Source organism: Garra rufa, chromosome 11 (assembly GCF_049309525.1).
Source record: "Garra rufa chromosome 11, GarRuf1.0, whole genome shotgun sequence".
Taxonomy (NCBI): domain Eukaryota; kingdom Metazoa; phylum Chordata; class Actinopteri; order Cypriniformes; family Cyprinidae; genus Garra; species Garra rufa.
In genome coordinates, this window is record NC_133371.1 from 25,585,218 (window position 1) to 25,607,995 (window position 22,778).

Here is a 22,778-nt window from a genome sequence, read left to right on the forward strand (position 1 = left end):
ACTTTTTTATTTCTGCATTTTAAAAAAAGCCGCCATTTTGATTTTTTGGCAAAACCTACTTTTGTGAACTACTCCTAGGTTTTTCGCCCAGTCAGAACCACACCGGTGCAGAAAAAGTTCTCCGGAGTCTGATTTACTGAGTTACTTTTAAAAGTAATGCATTACAATATTATGTTAATCTGTAAAAAAGTAATTGCATTAGTAATGCATAAGTAACGTGTTATGTTACTTTTGCGTTACTTCTTCATTTTCGCCATAAAAACTTTCTTCGAAATTTTCACAAAACCTAGTTTTGCGAACTAGTCCTAGGCTTTTCACCCAATCGGAACCACACTAGAGCAGAAAAGATCTTTGGAGTATGATTAGCAAAAGCTGTCAAAACCAAGTTGAATTCCCATTGTTGGTCGGAACAAGAAGCAAAAATGTTTGAAGTAGGTGGAGCCACTTTTACTGAAATGACTATAACTCTTGAACGGAATGAGCTATTTTCACCAAACTTGGAAAGCATATAAATGAGCTCAATCTTTGGTCAAATTACAAAGATTGGGGAGTTTGACCACTTGGTGACACTATAACAGGAAAAAAACTTGAAAAAAGAACAGCAAAAAAGAACAATCATTTGAAATGTAATTTTTTTGTAACAACATAATTCTTTACTGTCATGCTTGATTAATTTAAATGCGTCCTTGCTGGATAAAACGGTTAATTTCTTTTAAAAAAAATACCTTGTTTACCCCAAATATTAGAATGGTAATGTATAATGTCAAAGTAGGAAATACTCCTACTTTACAGTAACTTTTAAAAGTAATGCATTACAGTATTACGTTACTCATTACGTAACTAATTGCATTACTTAGTTACTTTTGTATGTTTATGCTACTTTTTTCACTTAATCGGAACCACACCAGTGCAGAAAAGTTCTCTGGAGTCTAATTAGTAGGAAATACTCCTAGTTAATTACCAAGTACGTTTTAAAAGTAATGCGTTATAATATTACGTACTAATTACATTCTTTTTAATGGAAAGTAATGTTAGATTACTTTTGTGTTACTTTTTCCTCATTTGTGCTTGGCTTTTTTGTTTAAAGTTCTATTTTTGGCAGCCCTTGCACACTAAAAATGAATTTAATAAGCCTCTTGTCTAAAAAAAAAAGTGGATTTGCATCTGTACAGTAGATTATGCAACTCAAACAAACCCTTCAGCTGTGCAGCCAGTCAATAACTGGGAAAATAAAGTAACTGGCATCACTTATTTGAAAGTAACTCAGATATTTTATTGTAAATGAAAAAAATAATGCATTACTTTCCTAGTTACTTCAAAAAAAGAAACGGATTACGTAACTTCTGTTACTTGTAATGCATTACCCCCAACACAAACAAATAAATTTGACAAATGTACCCTGTAATTTATTATGTATACCCATTACAGGCATACATTTATTCTTTAAACACAGTTTTGACAGAGAATGCTGCTGATAATACTTACTGGTCCTGAAGTCTGAAATCAGAGTTCTCAGCAGAGACCTGGCCTGTTACTGGATGTATGAATGTAGTCGTCCTCTGGTTATGGCTACAGATAAGACAAAAACAAAGCAAATTAGCATGGTGATTATTATGCTTCCCCGCAGCAAAAACACATATCACCATCTGAACATCAGCACAATCAATGCCTTGGATTTTCCCAGATATGTCCATCATAATACAAATCACACACACCAGTAATAATCACTGGTGTTTTGCCTCTTTAATCACGTTGTTTACACAGCAACTAGTGATTAATGCAAACATACATGCAGTATATAACCTAATATATCATCTATGATACTATAAATAGTAAGCATGTAAGGTATAACAGGAAAAGATTTATACTGTCACTGTAACATAGTCTGAGGTTTGGCGACATGACAGCATGACATGTATTTCCAGTGTGTCTATTTTAGGAAACTGCATCAACATCAAGAGTGGTCTGTTACATTTGAGGGGGACATGACCACACAGCAGAAATAGGCTTTGCACCATCAACAGAGGCATTGTCTCTACCATGAATTAAAGTGCTTTATAAAATAAACAAGAGGCTAAATAACTATGCTTGCACATCTAACTATGCATCAATCTGTGTCTGAGCTGATAAAAAGCACCTTTCAAATCTGTTTAATGGCTGCAGAGTGTTGAAAGAAAACATCAACCTGGTCTCATGACGAAAAAATACCGCCATGTACGTTTTGTGACATATTCAATGTGAAATGTCCACTGAGTGACGCTAAAAGAGTATTGTTGTTTTTTTTCCCCAGAACTGATGGTACATTTTATGTGATGTTGGTTTTGTTTATGTCACTTGAAATGTCAGTTGAGTGGCGCATAGAGATGTTCCGATACCCTTTTTTCCTTCCCGATACCGATTCCGATACCTGGGCTCGGGGTATCGGCCGATACCGAGTACTAATCCGATACCTGGGTGTGTAATTGTATATACAGCTGTAGATAATACTAATAAATTATTTTATTGTGTGCTTCAGACTTATTCCTTAATAAAACAAATATACAGTGATATATACAGTGAACTAGAGTATTTTTATTATATGACATACATTTGACAGTAATATTTTTTCATATAGTTAGTATTACTAATCTGGTTTTCTGACGTACATCAGCCCTGTTTATAACAGAGAATTTTGGCCAGAATTTGAGAGATTCTCACTAGATCTCGCAGCAACCTTATTCATTGTGCGGCATTTTCAAATGCTCCTCACTGCATCTCGCAGCAGTAACAGTGTTGCAAAATCAACGTTGACTCCCGAATAAAGCTGTTCGGGGTTTGTGCAAGTTTGTTTGCATTGCAGTCCAAGCTGATAAACGGTCAGCGCTGAGCAGCTCAAACGTGTCGTGTTAGTTTCACTTTCGTTTCGCGTGCCATTTTATGTTTCTCATCTGAGACCGAAATGGCAGAGATTATGAGTTGAACAACGCGGTGGTCGCGCCAGTGTGACCGCTCACGAAAATTAGTAACACTGGCAGAAAAATTGGTCACAGTCTGGAGCCCTTTAATATTACCGCAAGTGTCCCGCGCGTTTCAGTACAAGGAGTAAACAAACCACGCGCCTGTACAATTCATTAACACAGAACCACGCATTAATTCATATTTAAACAGTCGGTTTTTGGCTTAATATTAGTCCATATCACGATTTGATTTAAGTGTAATGAACTACCTTTGATTAATGCATCAAACTTTGACAAATTCCGTGACGTTCCGCGTTAAACTGTAAATTCCATTTTGACTGGATTCCACGATTCCGTCCGTGTTTTCGGCATCGCAGAAATCATAAAGCCCTACATATGAGACATGCCGCCGTTTTATCGGACAAACTGCTAGCACATTTGTATTTCTTCTTCGCTGCTCTAAACAGTGGTTGCTTGTGGCAACACTGTTTGCATGCTGAGCCGCGAAGAAGAACTGGCTTCTGATTTGCTAGCGGGAATAACTTATATCTTAAGAAAATGGTATCGGATCGGTACGTGGGTTCAAGTACTCGCCGATTCCGATGCTAGATTTTTTTGTGGTATCGGCGGCATTTCCGATACTAGTATCGGAATCGGAACAACCCTAGTGGCGCAATCACTCTAATGCTCCATGACGTTTAAAAAATAAAGTATTATCTGCACTACACCTAAACTTACTCGATAGTATGAGCAAAAGCAAATGTTTCAGCTCTTTCATTGTTAGTCATGTTTTTGTCAGGATTTGTACCCAAAGATTCCACATCCTAAGTCCAATTTTGTGCCATCTGAGCTACCGAGCAAGCTTGTTACATCAACTGAAACATGGGGTTATGGTTAGAAGGGATACAGATGTGCCTGGAAACTAACAATAAATTAAATTTTCCACCTATTTGATTGTGTTTTATAACGTCTACACCTACCCCATCCCTAAACCTACTGTACCTCTTACAATAATGCAAAAACAGTAATTATTGAGCTGTAATCATAACTGTTGATGAAAACGATTACAAGTGCTCGCTGTTTTACCGCCTCTAGTGTTCATTTCTGTTAGAAATTGAATTGATATGCACTTATTAGTACGTATTTTGCATCTTGCAAAAAAGTTCCCAGAGGTACGTTTTTGTCATTGGCCCAGGTAGAAAAATGTTGTTTGGAAAGGAACACAAAAGAAATCTGATACTGTCGGTGCCGATAGCCTTGTGGGCAGCGCACCAACATACAGCGTCATTGGGCTACGGGCGTCCCATGTTCGAATCCCAACTCGAGGGTCTTTCCTGATCCCACCCCCTATCTCTCTCCTACTTCACTTCCTGTCATCACTGATCTGTCCTATTACAAAAATGCCAAAAAAAAATAAAAAATAATAATAATATTTGATTGTGTTTTATCAAATATTTACATTTACATGTATGGTATGGTCAATATTCAATATTCAACATTCAATATGGTATCCATGTGAAATGATTTTTTGGACTTCAAAATGTCAACAGCCAGATGTTTATTATAAGGTAACACTTAATTTTAAAGGAGAAGTTCATTTACAGATAATGTACTCACCCCCTTTTCATCCAAGATGTTCATGTCTTTCATAAGAAATTATGTTTTTTGAGGAAAACATTTCAGGATTTTTCTACATATAGTGGACTTCTATGGTTGAACTTCCAAAATGCAGTTTAAATGCAGCTTCAAACGATCCCAAATGCATCTGTAAACAATCCCAGACGAAAAAAGAAGGGTCTTATCTAGTGAAACGATCAGTGTTTTATTTTTAAATTGCAATTTATATAGTTTATAACCTCAAACGCTTGTCTTGTCTTTGTCTGCCTGAACTCTGTTTTTTCCGGTTTAAGACAGTTAGGGTATGTCAAAAAAACCCTTATCTTATTTTTTCCATGCAGAGCAAGACAAGACGAGCGTTTGAGGTTATAAACTATATAAATTGCAATTTAAAAATAAAACACTGATCGTTTCACTAGATAAGACCCTTCTTCCTCAGCTAGGACCGTCTACAACCGCATTTGGGATAGTTTGAAGCCACATTTAAACAGCATTTTGGAAGTTCAAACTCGGGGCACCATAGAAGTCCACTATATGGAGAAAAGTCCTGAAAAACAAAATTTCTTTACGACTCAAGAAAGACATGAACATCTTGGATGACAAGGGCGTGAGCAAATGATCTGTAAATTTTTGTTCTGGAAGTGAACTTCTCCTTTAAGGGCCAATTCTCTAAACCATTCTTTTGGTGCAATTTGATTGTTTTGATTCCCTTATTAATGGAGATTTATCTGCAGAATCATAGGTCATGTAATTTTAACCAGAATTCCTACAGTTAAACACTATTATAAAAAAAAAGATGAAATAATGCATCTGGTGGCTACAACAAAAATATCCCACTTATTAATAACCTTGTTACATTTACCTCGTAGCTCTTTAAATGTTTCAAAATCTCTGTGGAGAAAATTAATAGGGTTTTTACTTCCGTAACCCAACAGTTTCTTGGTATATATACAGCCTTTGAGCTAACTAAAAACTATATACACTAGGAGTATGAAGGAGCGCTGATCTGTTATAATAAAGAGCCAAGAAAAATTCAGCCTTGGAGAATGTAGTAGTATTTAAGCAAAGTGCAGGAAGCTCACTGAAGAGATAAAACAACTGGTGTCAGACATGACTCCACCACCATCAACTCCCACGCTACACCCTGAACATTTGGCAGACAAGCCATGCAGAAGAACCATAGAGGAGCTCTGAAATTATTTATATCATTATATATCTCATAAAATCAACTAATACATAAAATCAGATTTAAATGTAATGTAGTTTCTTGGCATTGCATAAGGTTCCTGGCTTATTTTTTCCCTCAAAACACAAGCTGTTTTTAAGTGGATACAAACTGACCTCAAAGCCTTGAATGTAAAACACTCCCTATCTGAACAGGAATGCTTTGAAGCCACAAGGCATCATTTCAACAGCAGAACACGCCGGTGTGCATCAAGAGTGTAAACATGTGAACTCAACACGCTTTTACACTTCCACTGAGGCAGACAGAGGTAGAGGTGAGGTCAGAGCACATTGTTTCCTTTCCAGTCACTCCTATATATTTAAAGACCATAATTCACCACATGGAGATGCCACACAGGTTGCAGGGACTATAGAAACTTTACGCTTGTTTGTAATAGAGCTCTTTACAATTCTGGCTGACAGCCTGCGGTAAGTAAAGGATTTGTGTGCACAAACATGGCATGCATCCTTGACAGGAGCCCACCGGATTTCTATAATCGCCACACCTGTTTAGACTCATGTGATTGTGTAGAAAAAAGCAACATTAGAATTTACACATTATCCTACACATTTAGGTAAGACTACACCATTATGCAAAACAAATTGAACTCTGTGTTCTTTTACAAATAACTTTTTTTATTTATCATATATTATCAAGTCAAAAAAAATGCAATTCTATCTACCTGATCTCATGATGAAAATGTTCCTGTGGGAACGTTTTTGCAAGACGCGAAATACGTACCAATAAGTACATATCACTGCAGCTTCAGAAATGTCCACTAGAGGCGGTAAAACAGCAATAACTCGTAATCGTTTTCGTATAAAGTTATGATAACAGCTTATACGTTTTGCTTTCTGGATGTACAGTGAGGGAAAATTATTTGATCCCCTGCTGATTTTGTATGTTTGCCCACTGACAAAGAAATTATCAGTCTATAATTTTAATGGTAGGTTTATTTTAACAGTGAGAGACAGAATAATAATAAAAAATCCAGAAAAAACGCATTTCAAAAAAGTTATAAATTGATTAGCATTTTAATGAGTGAAATAAGTATTCGATCCCCTATCAATCAGCAAGATTTCAGGCTCCCAGGACTATAGTCACCAAGAAAACAATTGGTAACACACTACGCCGTGAAGAAATCCTGCAGCACCCGCAAGGTCCCCCTGCTCAAGAAAGCACATGTACAGGGCCGTCTGAAGTTTGCCATTGAACATCTGAATGATTCAGAGGAGAATAGGGTGAAAGTGTTGTGGTCAGATGAGACCAAAATCAAGCTCTTTGGCATCAATTCAACTCGCCGTGTTTGGAGGAGGAGGAATGCTGCCTATGACCCCAAGAACACCATCCCCACTGCAAACATGGAGGCAGGACAACTGCACCGCATCAAAGGGACAATGGATGGGTCTATGTACTTAAAGTCTTGGATGAGAACCTCCTTTCCTCAGCCAGGGCATTGAGAATGGGTCATGGATGGGTATTCTGATGTGACAATGACCTAAAACACACGGCAAAGGCAACAAAGGAGTGGCTCAAGAAGAAGTACATTAAGGTCCTGGAGTGGCCTAGCCAGTCTTCAGACTTTAATCCCATAGAAAATCTGTGGAGGGAGCTGAAAGTTTGAGCTGCCAAACATAAGCTTGAAACCTTAATGATTTGGAGAGGATCTGCAAAGAGAAGTGGGACAAAAATGTGTGCAAACCTGGTGGCCAACTACAAGAAACGTCTGACCTCTGTAATCTCCAACAAGGGTTTTGCCACCAAGTACTAAGTCATGTTTTGCGAAGGGGTCAAATACTTCACTCATTAAAATGCAAATCAATTTATAACCTTTTCTAAATGTGTTTTTCTGGATTTTTTTTGTAGTTATTCTGTCTCTCACTGTTCAAATAAACCTACCATGAAAATTATAGACTGATCATGTCTATGTCAGTGGGCAAACGTACAAAAACAGCAGGGGATCAAATCATTTTTTCCCACACTGTAACAAGCTTGCTCAGTAGCTCAGCCAGCACGGAACTGGACTTTGGATGTGGAAACCTTGGGTACGAATCCTGTGAAAAATATGACTGAAAGCTGAAAGATGAGACATTGTAAAACAAGCTAAAACGGCATGCTTGTTATGGCGTTTTGTCACATTCACTTTTGTTCATACTGTCAGGAAGGTTTAGGTGTAGTGCAGGTACGTTATTTTAAAACATCATGGAGCATTAGAGTTATAGCGCCACTCAACGGACATTTCAAATCAGAACTATGGTGACACGTACAAAACCAACGTCGCATAAAATGTACCATATGTATGTTCATCTGTTCTAGGAAAAAAAAAATCAAATACTCTTTTAGCACCACTCCAATTCCTGTAGGAAACTGCAGTGATATGTATGTTATTGGTATGTATTTTGCGTCTCGTGAAAACGTTCCCACAGGTACGTTTTTGTCAAAAGACCAGGTTGAATTGTATGATGCTGATATTTGAATCCATGTTTTCTAGACTGATTCATTACTGTTATACTGTATAATCCAATTCAGACAAACATGACTCATAAATGGAAGCAGAAAAACTAAATTAGTTGTTTAACATGTCCTTGAGAATAAGCTGCAATGTCAATATTTCTAGTCAGCCTTTTGATTTCCCTTAGTAACTTTCACCTGTTAAGACGTCACTGCCACACAATGTTTCTTTTCAATTCTCGACAAGACTTTCTGAATCACGATGACTGGAAGTTAGATCAAGTGGTCATAACAGCCTTCCGCTGATGAGACCCTCAAGCAAACTTGGCACAACACAAGCTAAACTGCAAGTGAAAGACAAGAAGGACTATGAATACAAACACATTCATTTATCTGAGGATGCAAGGCTATATCCAGCTAAGCAGTGCACGTCAGATGACGTAAATGTGTCTGAAACAAATTGTTTAAAAGGCACCCATATCTCAACTGAACAGACGTCTCGTCCCAAAGTGAAGGATTTGCATCTATACTGCTTGGCACAAACCAGCTGGTATGTTTTACAGCTGCAAAATGAATAGCCATGAACCATTATTTGTTCAGTGGGCGTATAAAGACCAAAGGTGGTGTCTATTTAAAAAATGTTCAGATGAGCTGTGTTTAAACACCGGAAGCAGGTTGAAAAGCATTTCAAATGGCTCTCTCACTGGGACAAGGTCATTCCCATTCACATCACACAGAATGAGGTAGCGATGAAATTTACAGAAAGCTCAGATACAAATTTCATCTTCTGGCATTTAATGCAGGTCCCCTGATTACAATGAATCACCACATAATCAGTTAGAAATCCCACACACTGACTCAGGGTCAGCATGCAATTTAATGCTATAGAGCAGCCAAAAAATAACAATGATTTATTGAGTAGTTTCATTATTGCATTCGACTTAGATTATTAAAGCTTTGTTAAACTAAAACTCACATTTCTCAGAAGCAGCACATAAACAGTTGAAACTGAGTTGAAATTTAACTAAAGCAAGCCTGAACTTCACACTGTGTGAACACCCTGCAAACTTAAGCCTTTAGAAAACACGTTAGTGCAGCTTGTTTACCAGTAAGCTAAAACCGTACTTACGAGACCCCATTACTTCAGTGAGAGCATTTTCACAATGGTGAACATGACCCGGTCTCCACTTACAATCAATAAGCGTCCCTCTGATGCCATATACAGTGTTTCAGAACAGCAGCAGGCTTTTGTTTACCTGTCTCTTTGCGGCTTAGGCTTCAGCGCGGTCTCTGTAGCCGGGCTTTAGAGTGTCTAGCTGTCTCATACGGTTGGGGGGTAAAATGCCAGCGGTGTAGTGGTGTCCTGTGTCAGTGTCAAGGCACTGAGAGACGACCCCTGAAAAGAGCCGCTGGAGCTCGCAAAGACTGTGAAGTAATGACTCTTTTGCATGTGTTGCATGTGTTAGTCATACCTTCATGCTTGGAACATACACTACCATTTAAAAGTGGGGGCTGTAGTTTTTGAAAAACTGTTACGCTCACCAAGGCTGCATTTATTTGATTAAAAAATACAGTAAAACTAATTTCTGTGACTAATGTTATTACTAGGGCTGTCACTAATGATTATTTTGGTAATTGAGTTTGACGATTAATCGAGTAATCAGATAATCAAAATTAATTTGTTTAATACCTAAACGTTTAATATTGACTAAACAACATTTAATTCAAATTTCCATATAATCTTAATTATTTGGCCATTTCTTTAGGACATAAATGCTACGGCTACTGTAATTTCATGAATATGTAGACATCAAAACGTATAAACTCAGAACGTGGATTTTAACTTTAATTTTGAAACCACTATGAACAGTTAGCATTTTGAGGAAGATATTGATGTATTCTCCTGTGTTTGCGTTACTCGATAACTCGGGCAAAATGCAATCTGGGATTCTCTTAAATCGAGTATTCGTATTAAATCGAGGAATCGTGACAGCCCTAATTATTACAATTTAAACTGTTTTCTATTTTGACATGTTAAAACATATGATCCAAAATTATGTTAAGAAAACTCTAGATGTTGCAGGTTGATGGGTCATTAATGCAAACTGGTGATATTCACAGCATTAAACTACATGGCACAAGCTGATTGGTTCATGTCGGATACCGTACACAGCCAATGAGCTTGCTGCTTTACATATAAATGGCTGGTTAGCATTTACTACAGCACGCTTTCAGAGTTCCACCGATACCCTCTACCTTCCCAGCTCCACTTGTATTGATCTGCTACGGATTACTATATATGCTATTTTTACAGCAGCATTTGTGTCTTTAATACTCACAGCACAATATTGGCGTATGTACTGACATAATGAACCTCCTGTACTTGCTTTGCAACAGCAGCAATCTCCAACAGCAATAACCCACCGCAGCAGCAATTCAGCAGCGTAGCAGATCTGTTCCACTAAGACCAAATACATTAAAGGATAAATTCACTTCCAGAATAAAAATTTACTGATTCATGTCTTTCTGTCTTCAGTCGAAAAGAAAGGAAGGTTTTTGAAGAAAACATTCCAGGATTTTTCTCCATATAGTGGACTTCAACGGTGGCCAACAGGTTGAAGGTTCAAACTGAATCTTCAAAGGGCTCTACATGATCTCAGCCGAGGAATAAGGGTCTTATCTAGCGAAATAATTGGTCATTTTCTAAAAACAATAAAAATTGAGATACTTTTTAACCACCAGCCCAACTTCACGCATTATATAATCACACTGAAAAGGTCACACGTGACGTAGGCAGAAGTACTGACCCAGTGTTTACAAAGCGAACGTGCAAAGAAAGAAAAAAAATGACAAAATAAAAAAGGTAAAACAACGTTGGACTATTTTGAATTTTTTCAGCCTCCCCTACCATGTTGAACCAAAGTACACAGATGAAGAACTAACCACATGACATTTCCAACATGATTACGTAATACATGAAAATGCACATATGCATTGCAGAGCTAGTGCAAGATGAGCATTTGTGGGTTAAAAGTGTATACATTTTAGAAAATTACTGTTCGCTTTACTATATAAGACTCTTATTCCTTGGCTGGGATCGTGAAAAAACCCTTTGAAGCTGCATTGAAACTGCAATTTGGACCTTACATCTTTGAAGTCAACTACTATTGTAATTCCACTATATGGAGAAAAATAGCAATATTTTCCTTGCGACCGAAGACAGAAAGACATGAGCATCTTGGATCACATCAGGGTGAGTAAATTATCAGGATTTTTATTCTGAAAGTGAACTTCTCCTTAAACATTGTCATATTCATTACATGCTAAAATCTTCCTAGAATTGGCATGCTAAAACTATAATTACTTTTGTAAGCAGTTTTTTTTTTTTTTTTTTGTGGACAATTCTTTGATGAATAAACGTTCAAAAAGAACAATATTTATTTTAAAAACAAGAATCTTTTGGAACATTATAAATGTCTTTACTGTCACTTTGGACCAATTTAATGCATTCTCGCAAAAATACAAATTTCTTCAAAACCCCCAAACTTCTGAACAATAGTCCATGTGCAAACATCTGAACAAATGCATTTCATACTGAGCTTTAATGATACTGAATTTCTGTTATGAAAAGAGTGCAAAATAGTTATTAAAAAACTGACAAGATGAAACGGTTATAAATGTCAAATACGACAAATGCATTAAACACATTTCTTGCTATTGTCTTTATTTCTGGGAATTTTGCTGAAATGCTGCTACAAGAAAAACAGCCTTATGTTTCAGCCCATTTATCCTAGACAGTCTTGTTCATCTGACAAGTTGAATGCCTCTAACAACATAATGACAAGCATTGCCACATAAAAAAACACTATGAATATTACAACAGATGCAGCCGCATGTTGAATGCTCAATGGCAATGTTTGGCAATGGTTTGCAGTGTTGTGATGGCTTGCACTCAGTGTTTTTCAAAAATGGGTTTTCTGAAGCACCCGACCACAGCTGTATCCAAATGTGCCAAAACAGTGGTTGAGGTCAATAGTTTACATACACCTTGCAGAATCTGCAAAATGTTAATTGATTTACTAAAATAAGAGGGGACATGCAAAATGCATGTTTGTTTTTTTATTCAGAATAAGATATATTTACATAAAAGACATTTACATATAATATATCTATAATCCTAATAAAATAATAGTTGAATTTACAAAAAATGAAAAGTATGCTTTGATTCTTAACACTGTGTTGTTACCTGAATGATCCACAGCTGTGTTTTTTTTTTTTGTTTAGAGATAGTTGTTGATGAGTCCCTTGTTTGTCCTGAACAGTTAAACTGCCTGCTGTTCTTTAGAAAAGTCCTTTAGTTCCAACAAATTCTTTGGTTTTTCAGCATTTTTGTGTATTTGAACCCTTTCCAAAAATGACTGGGATTTTGAGATCTATCTTTTCACACTGAGGACAACTGAGGGACTCATTAATGCAACTATTACAGAAGGTTTACAGTAAATGCTGACTGATGCCTCATAAGGAAACACAATGCATTAATGAGCCGGAGGTGAAAACTTTTTGAACTTGAAGATCAGGATAATTTAACTTCTTTTTCTTCTGGGAAACATGTAAGTAGCTTCTGAAGGGCAGTACTAAATGAAAAAAATATGATATTAAGGCTAAAATAAGAAAAATGTGCACATCTTCATTCAGTTCAAAAGTTTACACCCCCGGCTCCTAATGCATTGTGTTTCCTTCTGAACCCTCAGTAAGAGTTTGAACCTTCTGTAATTGCTGCATTTGAGTCCTTCAGTTGTTCTCAGTGTAAAAAGATGAAAAAAGTTCAAAAGTTATCTAACAAAAGCAGCTAAAGGTACCTGCAAATCGACTAGGGAAGTGTCAGATTTGTTTCATTGGCACACAAAAGATATTAATAGTGTACATAAGATGATTTGTAATAGAATGCTGGGATGCAGCCAAACTTTGCCTCTTGAGACCTGCCAGCAGTGTAATAAGAATAGAGCGTGGACCCTAATGAAAATGTAACTAAAAATATCTAGCTGCTAGAGTAGAATTAAAGTATGCCAAGTTATGCAGAGCTGAGAGCTCCATTACTCCTGTATGAGCGTTCACAGTATTTACCAGCAACTTGATTTGTACATGCTTGTTTTTTTTTTTATGGGAAAATGCCTGTTAAGAAATGTAACATCAAGCTGTATTGTACCTTGTCTTGTCTAAACTGTTCGTCATAACCATAAACCATTCAGTGCCAGCTGTTGCATACCAACTGTTTTATCCCTCAAGAGCAAATTCCCACCAACAGATTACTCATTAAATCTGTCATTGGAAAGGTAATGTAAATTTTGCTGTCAGCAGTGACGATCGAGAGGGAAGAGGCTCTATGAAATGTGACGCCGCATTTAGTATCATAATTCTACAACTGTCTCAAACACAAACAGATTATAGACAGCAGGTCACGCATTTACTGAAATTGGGTTTCTACTCAGGGAAAGGACACGGAAGAGCTACTTAAGGAGTGCTGTAAGGCAGGAAGATTGTGAGTGGAACACAAGTCTAAGAACTTACAAGCTGGGAGAAATAGATAAATGTCTCGATATTCAATATATACAACATAGACAATTGAATTCAATTAGATTCAATATTTAAAATCAAGCACCTACAACAAAAAATGGGTCGTTCTGAGAGCTCAGTGAATTCAAGTGTGCTGTTCTGACAGGATGCCAGTTTTCCAAGAAGTCAGTTTGTGAAATTTCATCCTTGTTAGATATTCCAAGGTCAACTGTAAGTGATATAACTGGAAAGCATTTTGGAAGAGCAACAACTCAGAAGACCATGTTTAAATCACAGAGTGGAGTCATCAAGAGCAGTCAAATTCACCAGTGCTCTGCTGAATCCATTAGCTTTTACTGGCACTAATATCAGCACAAAAACTGTGCGATGGGAGCTTCATGGAATGGGTTTCCCTTGCTGAGCAGCTCCATGCAAGCTTCACATCACCAAGTACAATGCCAAGCGTCAGATGGAGTGGTGTAAAACGCACCACCGCTGGACTCTGAAGCAGTGAAAACATGTTCTGTTAAGTGATGAATCACACTTCTCTGATTGACAGTCTGATGGGCAAGTTTGGGCTTGGCAGACGGAATAATTAAAGATATAGTTCAGAAAAAAATTAAAATTCTGTCATTACTCATAAAGTTGTTCCAATCCAAGAATTTTGTTCATCCCCGGAACACAATTGAAGATACAGTGCCTTGCGAAAGTATTCATACCCCTTAATTTTGTCATGTTTTGTTATGTTGCTGCCTTATGTTAAACTCCTTTAAATGACTTTTTCTCACATCAATCTACACTCCATAAACCATAATGACAAAGCAAAAACAGAACTGTCACAACTTCATAAATTAAAAAAAAATTACAAGTACAAGTAAAGTACATTGCATAAGTATTCATGCCCTTAATTCAGCACCTCTACAGCCTTTTTGGGTATGATGCAAAAGGGCATTGCACATCTGCATTTGGCAAAATATCTGCCATTCTTTGCCTCACCTCTCAAGCTTTGTCATCTTGGATGGGGGAAAACACATGTTTTCAGGTTTCTCCAAAAATGTTTGATTGGGTTCAAGCCCAGGCTCTGGTTGGGCCACTCAAGGACAAGGAGTTGTCTTTTAGCCACTCTTGCTAAGTACTTAGGATCATTGTCCTGGAGGAAATTGAATCATCTGCCTAGTCTGAGGTTCTGAATGCTCTGGACTGGGTTTACATTTAGTCCATGTCAAAATTTTGGTGCACTGAGCTTTTCTTCTACTCTGACAAGTCCTTCAGTGCCTGCTGCTGAAAAACAACCAAAGTCCCTTTAAGGCAAGTCATGTCACTCGGCGGCCATCTTTGAAACGCTACTTGGGCAGACAAGTGCAGCTCCTATCTGTTTGAATGTGAAAACATCCAATTCTCCAAAACTGTTCACCAAGCTTACAATTAAATTTCATATTTTAAATCTCCAAAGAAATCCAACAAGAACTGCCTCATAAATGTGGTTCCTTGTGCTCCAATAGCGTTAAAAAAACGCTTATTTTTCCGGATAGATGAGGCTGCTACCAGGACACTTTACTTTTGGGATGGTACTATGCATGTGATCAGTGATCAGTGAGCAGTGCCTGCTTTCCTCCATGGTTGATGCTTGGAATCGAGGTTCATCTGACCAGAGAGTCTTGTTTCTCATAGTCTGAGAGTCCTTTATGTGCTTTTTTTGCAAATTCCAAGTGTGTTTTCATGTGTCTTCACTGAGGAGAAGATTGAGTTTGGCCACACCACCATAAAGACCAAAGTGGTGGAGTGTTGTTTGTCCTTCTGTAGATTTCTCCTATCTGCATATATGATCCTGGAGCTCAACCAGAGTGACCATCAGCTTTTTTGGTCACCACTCTAGCCAAGATTCTTCTCCATCAATTGCTCAGTTTGGCCAGGAGGCCAGCTCTACGAAGAGTCCTGGTTGTTTCAAACTTCTTCCATTAGGGGTAATGGAGACTACATGCTTTTGTGAACCTTCAATGCACCAGGATTTTTTCTGAACTCTTCCACAGATGTGTGGCTTGATGCAATCCTGTCTCTGAGCTCTTCAGGCAGTTTTTTTTTTTTTACCTCAGGGCTTGGTTTTAACTCTGATATGCATTTCCAGCTATTAAACCTTTTATTAAATGTGTGTGTCTTTCCAAATCATACCCATTCAATTGAATTTACCACAGATTAAATTTACTTGAAGCGTGGTAACATCTACAAGTGATATGAATGCTTCTGAGCTAAATTTCAACTGTCCCAGATAAGGGTATGAATACTTATGTAATGGAATAATTAAAGTTTTTTATTTTTAAAAAACTTGCAAAGATGTTAAAAACTTGTTTTTTTCTTTGCCATTACGGTGTATGGAGTGTAGACATATGGGAAAAAAGTAATTTAAAGCAGTTTAACATAAGGCAGCAACATAACAACGTGAAAAAACATGGAAAAAATATGGGGTAAGGGGTATGAATACTTTTGCAAGGCACTGTATTTTAAATTAAATCCATGAGTTTTGTCTCTATTGAAAGCCTAAGCAACTTTAATTTCAAAGGCCCAGAAAGGTAGTAAAAACATCATGGAAGTAGTTCATGTTACTGCTTATTGTGCACTAAAAAAACAAAAATAACTACTATATTCAATTTTTCTTTACTTCCACTTCAATCTCTTCATGTGAGCGTTGACGCAAACTGTTATGCTGTTATGTTATTGATTACAGTATTTTAACACTGCAAAGCACATTATCACGATAGTGCCTTATTTATTATCATCCGCATAATTAACATGCTAATATTCAATGTATCAACCAACTCTAATTGCGTCCAGGCCTACATTTATACAGTCCTGCAAAATGATTGCAGTCATTAGCGTGTGTTGTGCAGTTAACACTTGCTCAAACCACAAAATGTTTATCAGACAGTCAATAGCCCTGAAGATGACATGGAAAAGCCACTTCAACCATCAGGCCAATGACCTCTCTGAGAGGTATGAGATGAAAAGTTTAAAGACAGATAAAGAGCAATCTGAAAAACGACAAGTCTTTGGCAACACATCATGAGTATGACTATATGGCACAAATTTATATCTTCACTGGTCAACCCAAGACACTTATCTCACTTAATGTCTGTTTTACATCCTGCCATTTGATACGGATACATCAACAAGCCACTGTCACAAAACGAGCTCATTCACAGATAAATATAGATGGCAATTTGACGTAATCCATCATGCAGCTTGGAGATTTTTGGCAGTGTGCAATGAGACTTTGAAGCCTGCTTATCTCCGAAATCGATTGCGACAGTCAGAGGGGTAGGACGCTGGAGAGAGAAAAATGCAAGAGGGATCAAAAAGAAGATGAATCAGGCAGGATAAACACCGCAAGAATAAGAAGTCACTTTCACATGCTGTTACGTATGACCTTCTGCTTGATGTTCATGTCTTTCTTTCTTCAGTGGAAAAGAAATTTTTCTCCATATAGTGGGCTTCAATGGGTATAAACAGGTTGAAGGTCCAAACTGCAGTTTCAATGCAGCTTCAAAGGACTCTACATGATCCCAACCAAGGAATAAGTGTCTAATCAGTGCGAAACGATTGGTCATTTTCTAAATAAAAAAAAAAATTATGTACTTTTTAACCACAAATTTCCATCTAACTGCGTTGAAACTACAACTTGGACCTTCAACCTGTTTATCCCCATTGAAGTCCACTATATGAAGAATGTTTTCCTCAAAAACCTTAAATCCTTTTCGACTGAAGAAAAAAGACATGAACATCTTGGATGAAAAATACCCAGCTGGTACTAGTGTATCAGTTCTCCACAAAAAGAGAAAATGCTTTGATATACAGAGAAAAATCTATATTTATGACAATACTAATGGATACGTATCACCTAAACTTAAATCTAACTTAGTTCGAAATAGGTTAGTGAAATCCTGGTCTCCTTTTATCAAAAGCAAATGAAACGGCAGATTTTTAAAAGTTCTCCCACTTAATTTCACAAAGGTAGAAACGGGATTCTTTCAATTATTTTTCTTTGTAGGATTCCAGCACATGATATTGAATAGAGAGTAAAACAAGGCTCCCGTGGATCAAACAAGGTTCACAAGGTCTTTTCAATTAACTTTCTAACCCCTCTGTTAAGCAAACCGCTGCCTCTTCCTGTCTATGATGTCAGAAGTAATTCACAAGAATCCTTCACCTCAGAACATCAGCCTAAAAGAAACATCAAGTAATTCAATAGCTCAGACGTCTGGAGAAATGAGATTAACCAACGAGTCCCCTCATGCATCAACAGTGAGCACACTGAGCTTAGAAAGTTATTAGGAGAGAAAGTATAAAGGTAATCCTTTGTCAATACTTCTGAGAGCAAAATGTCTTGAGATCTTGCTATTTGAGAGACCTATAGAGAGCAAAATATAGACTGTATAAATGAATCACTTCAGAATCATTTTTTTCACTAATATACACTATATTGTCAAAAGTATTGGGACACCCCCTTCTAATAAAAAGGTTTGACTACTTTAGTAATTTCCATGAGTACAAATCTTAATGTTTAAGCAAATAATGATATTCTAGGGAATTTACTCATCTCTTATTTACATTTGAACAAAAAGTGGCATGTCCAAAATTATTCATACCCTTCTCAATAATCAATAGAAAAGCCTTTATTGGCTATTACAGCAATCAAACGCTTCCTATAATTGCTGACCAGCTTTTTGCATGTCTCCACTGGTATTTTTGCCCATTCATCTTTAGCAATGAACTCTTTCAGGTTGGAGGTTCTCCTTGCCATCAGCTCCCTCCACAGATTCTCAATTGGATTTAAGTCAGGACTCTGGCTGGGCTACTGCAAAACGTTAATGTTTTTGTCTGCTAACCATTTCTTCACCACTTTTGCTGTGTGTTTTGAGTCGTCGTGCTGAAATGTCCACTGGTGCCCAAGGCCAAGTTTCTCTGCAGACTGCCTGATGTTGTTGTTGAGAATTTTGATGTATTGCTCCTTTTTCATGGTGCTGTTTACTGTGATTAGGTTCCCTGGTCCACCGGCTGAAAAACACCCCCAAAACATTAGGTTCCCACCACCATGTTTGACAGTGGGGATGGTGTTCTTAGGGTTGAAGGCTTCTCCTTTTTCACGCCAAATGAAGGCTACATCATTGTGGCCAAACAATTCAATTTTTGTTTCAGAAGTCTTCTTTTTTGTCCAGATGAGCATTTGCAAAAGCCAAGCGGGCTTTTGTGTGCCTTATCTGGAGAAGTGGTGTCCTCCTTGGTCTGCATCCATGGAAGCCAGCGGTGTGCAGTGTCCGTTGGACTGTCTGCCTTGAGATGTTGCCACCAGCAGGGGCCAGATTCATCAGGATGGCCTTGGTGGTGATCCTTGGATTCTTTTTTACCTCTCTCACTATCCTCCTGGCCAGCACAGGTGTCACTTTTGGCTTTCACAGTGCGGAACGTCTTGTATTTTTTTAATAATACTTTGCACTGTAGCCACTGGAACTTCAAAACATTTAGATATGGTCTTATAGCCCTTTCCTGACTTGAGCAGCCACAATGCGCAGTCTTAGCCATGACTGTCCACAATCCAACAGCAGAGAGCTTGTTTTTCACCTGTTGAGTTGATTAAAACAGCTGTTCCCAATGAATCAGGGTAATTAGGATGCTTTAGAACAGCATGGACTATTTGAAATGGTATAGAACTTTGGATTTTCCCATAGAATGTGACAGTTTGCAAAGAGTATGAATAATTTTGGACATGCCACTTTTTGTTCAAATGCAGTGTTTCCCCTACCATTATCTTAGGGGGGCGGCACCCCTGCACCCCTTGAACGTCAAGTTCATTTTATTTTCGATACAGCGCCAGATCACAATAGAAGTCATTTAAGGTTATCTTTCCTATAGAACAGGTCTATACATTGTTCTTTTATTAAACAAACTAAATAGCCTTATGTTATTTATCTTATTTACATGAAGGCATGTCATTTCTGTCTCTACATGGTCACGCGTTTACAATGTCTCCTCCGCGAAAACACAGACTGGATCGCGGACTCCATTCATAAAAACGGAATTTACTATGCCGCGAAATGCCACGGAATTTGTTGATTTTTGGATTAATAAATCAAAAGTTGGTCTGTCACTTAATTCAAATCGCGATATGGACTAGTGTCTGTGAAAACTGAAATGTAAAAAGACCATTTTAATATGAATCCTGCATGTTCCGTTTGCCTCTGTATGTATGAATGGTGGAGACGTGTTTTTTTTTTTTACTACACGCATCCTGAAGCACACGTGACGCTCCCGCTAATTTTTGGCATTTGCATATCACATGAACAGAAAAACTCAATCTTCACAGCTACTGTGAGTGTCACTTAACCGTTTCATTTGAGAAAACTAGCATCATATCATACTGTACACACAGAAACTTCACGGCAACCTGACAAAATAAAAGTACGGTTTAACATGTAACAGAACTATATAAGTCTTATATTACTTTTGTACAGTATAATGTAGGTGTTTATATATTCCTATTTAAATAATTTACATAAAACAATATATATGATAAAAAATAAATATTACAACAAGATTAACCACTTAATTGTAGAAAAAAATACTACAATTATTATTTAAACGTTTTAAAGTGAATATAATTTTTCTTCCATGTGTTGATTTTAACAGTAAACCTCTGTTTGTTTGCCAAAAATTAAAAGGGTTTATTTTTCATTTGATTAAAAATAAATAAATGTTTATGCTTTCATTTGATTATCAGAAAAAATAAAACACAAGAATTTCTAAAAAAAAAAAATAATAAATAAAAAAAGATTGTAGAGCGCTATTGTTCAAAATGTTAAAATATAGAGTTTTGGACTTATTTTTTCACTGAAATAAATGTTTTCGTTATTACACAAAGTAGGCTAAAGTACCCCCCCAAAGTTGGAAACCTAAGGGAAACACTGAAATGTAAATAAAAGCTGAGAAATATTTTTTCCACAATGATTCCTCTTGTACATCGTCTTATTATCTTTTGGGAGAAGCCTGTGTCATTTCCAATCAAAAAAAACTTGCTGGTTAAATAAAAGTTACTTTAAGTAAGAATTTGCCAGGGGTATGAATAATTTCGGGCTTGATTGGATAAGTCAAGGTTCATAGAGAAATAATTGATTCAGTCAGTGTGGAAGAACTTGACTGTTCTGCATAAAGCCAAGTCCTAATTCCATCTGAACACCTCTGGTGTGATTTTAAATGACCAAAAACTCAAAACCAAACATACACTATATGAACAAAAGTATTGGGACACCTCTTCTTTAGAACAGAAAAAGCACTTCCAAAACAGTGGCAACAAAGATAATTCATGTATATAAAAATTGTATTTCCATCTCTGTTGCACCAGTTTTGGAAGTGTCTAAAATGACTGTACCCTTATGTACAAGTCATTGGTTTTGGCTGAATTTCTTTTCAAAGTCACAATAGAGGTGTTCTGACTGAATCAGTCATTTCTATTTAAACCATGCTTTATACACAGAGGCATTGTCATGTTAGAATAAAAACGGGTTGTGTCCAAACTGTTGCTATGAAATTAGAAGCACACAGTTCCCTAGAATATCATTATATGCTTAAACATTAAGATTTGTACTCATGGAAATTACTAAAGTAGTTAAAACTGTTCATTAGAAGGGGGTGTCCCAATACTTTTGGCAATATAGTGTATATTGAATTCAAATCAAAGGGTTAGTTCACACAAAAAGAGTTTTTGTGCATTCTCATAGCTTTACAACATAAAGGTTGAAGCATTGATGTCACATGGACTATTTTAACAATGTTCTTATTACCTTTCTGGGCTTTGAACTTGTCAGTTGTGTTGCTGTCTATGCAGGGTCAGAAAGCTCTCACACTGTAAAAAGTTTTCACCAGATTCAACTTAAAAACTTAAGTTTAGCAGCTGCCTTAATTTGAAGTTAAATCGACTTAAAACTACAAGTCATTTTAACTCATTGCAATAAAATGAGTGGATTTAACTTAAAAATTTAAAGCAGCTGCTAAACTTAAGTTTTTAAGTTGAAACTGGTGAAAACTTTTTACAGTGCATATTTCATCAAAAATATCTTAATTTAAAGGTCTTACGGGTTTGGAACGACATGAGGGTGAGTAATTAATGACTAACTCTTTAAAGACATGCCCTTATGTTACTTAACAGACATGTGGGTGGAACATTGTGTTAACATGTTAACGAACAAAAAATGACAAGAAAATGACACCTTTTTATTGTTACAATGGAGTACATCAGCTGTAGGTGCAAAGATACTTGACTTTGGGTGTAAAAAGACAATACAGAAGCCCTAGTGTCGGAATATCCCTTTCTTTGCCTTTCATTTTAATAGCCTATCAAATTTCGGTGAACCTGACAAGTCATGGGAACGTTAAACTATGACAGGAGAGCCGTTGAGTGTAAACAGAACTGCTCTAATGACATGGTATTCAAATGACATGTAAAGCGACTTTACTCTAACTCCAACGTCACCCAACTGGACAAACTTGAATGACATGCTACACTGGTTAACAGATTAAAAGGGATGTTAGTTCTCTTCTGGAACATCGTTTCACCTGTTGTCAATATTTGTTAAGACATCTAAACAAACTCTTATATTAAGTATAATAAGTGACCCTGGACCACAAAACCAGTCTTAATTAGCACGGGTATATTTGTAGCAAAAGCCAAAAATAGATTGTATGTTCTTTTATGGCAAAAATCATTAGGATATTAATTAAAGATTATGTTCCATGAAGAAATTTTGTAAATTTCCTACCGTAAAAATATCAAAAGTAATATGCATTGCTAAGAACTTTATTTGGACAACTTTAAAGGCGATTTTCTTATTTAGATTTTTTTTGCAACCTCAGAATATATCAGAATATAGAAAATATTGTCCTTTCCTAACAAACCATACACCAATGGAAAGCTTATTTATTCTGGAATCTTATGAATATTTATGAAAAAA

The 22,778-nt window shown here is 36.8% G+C and overlaps 1 protein-coding gene across 4 annotated transcripts in view; it reads right to left on the reverse strand.

The window, feature by feature from the left end:
* plekha7a (pleckstrin homology domain containing, family A member 7a) overlaps nucleotides 1–22,778 on the reverse strand; it is a 137,256-nt gene that overhangs the window by 74,816 nt on the left and 39,662 nt on the right. For all 4 annotated transcript variants that reach the window (XM_073851055.1, XM_073851054.1, XM_073851057.1 and 1 more), the window contains exon 4: nucleotides 1,486–1,569. In XM_073851055.1, coding sequence (XP_073707156.1) covers nucleotides 1,486–1,569 — 84 coding nt within the window. The remainder of the gene's footprint in view (nucleotides 1–1,485; nucleotides 1,570–22,778) is intronic.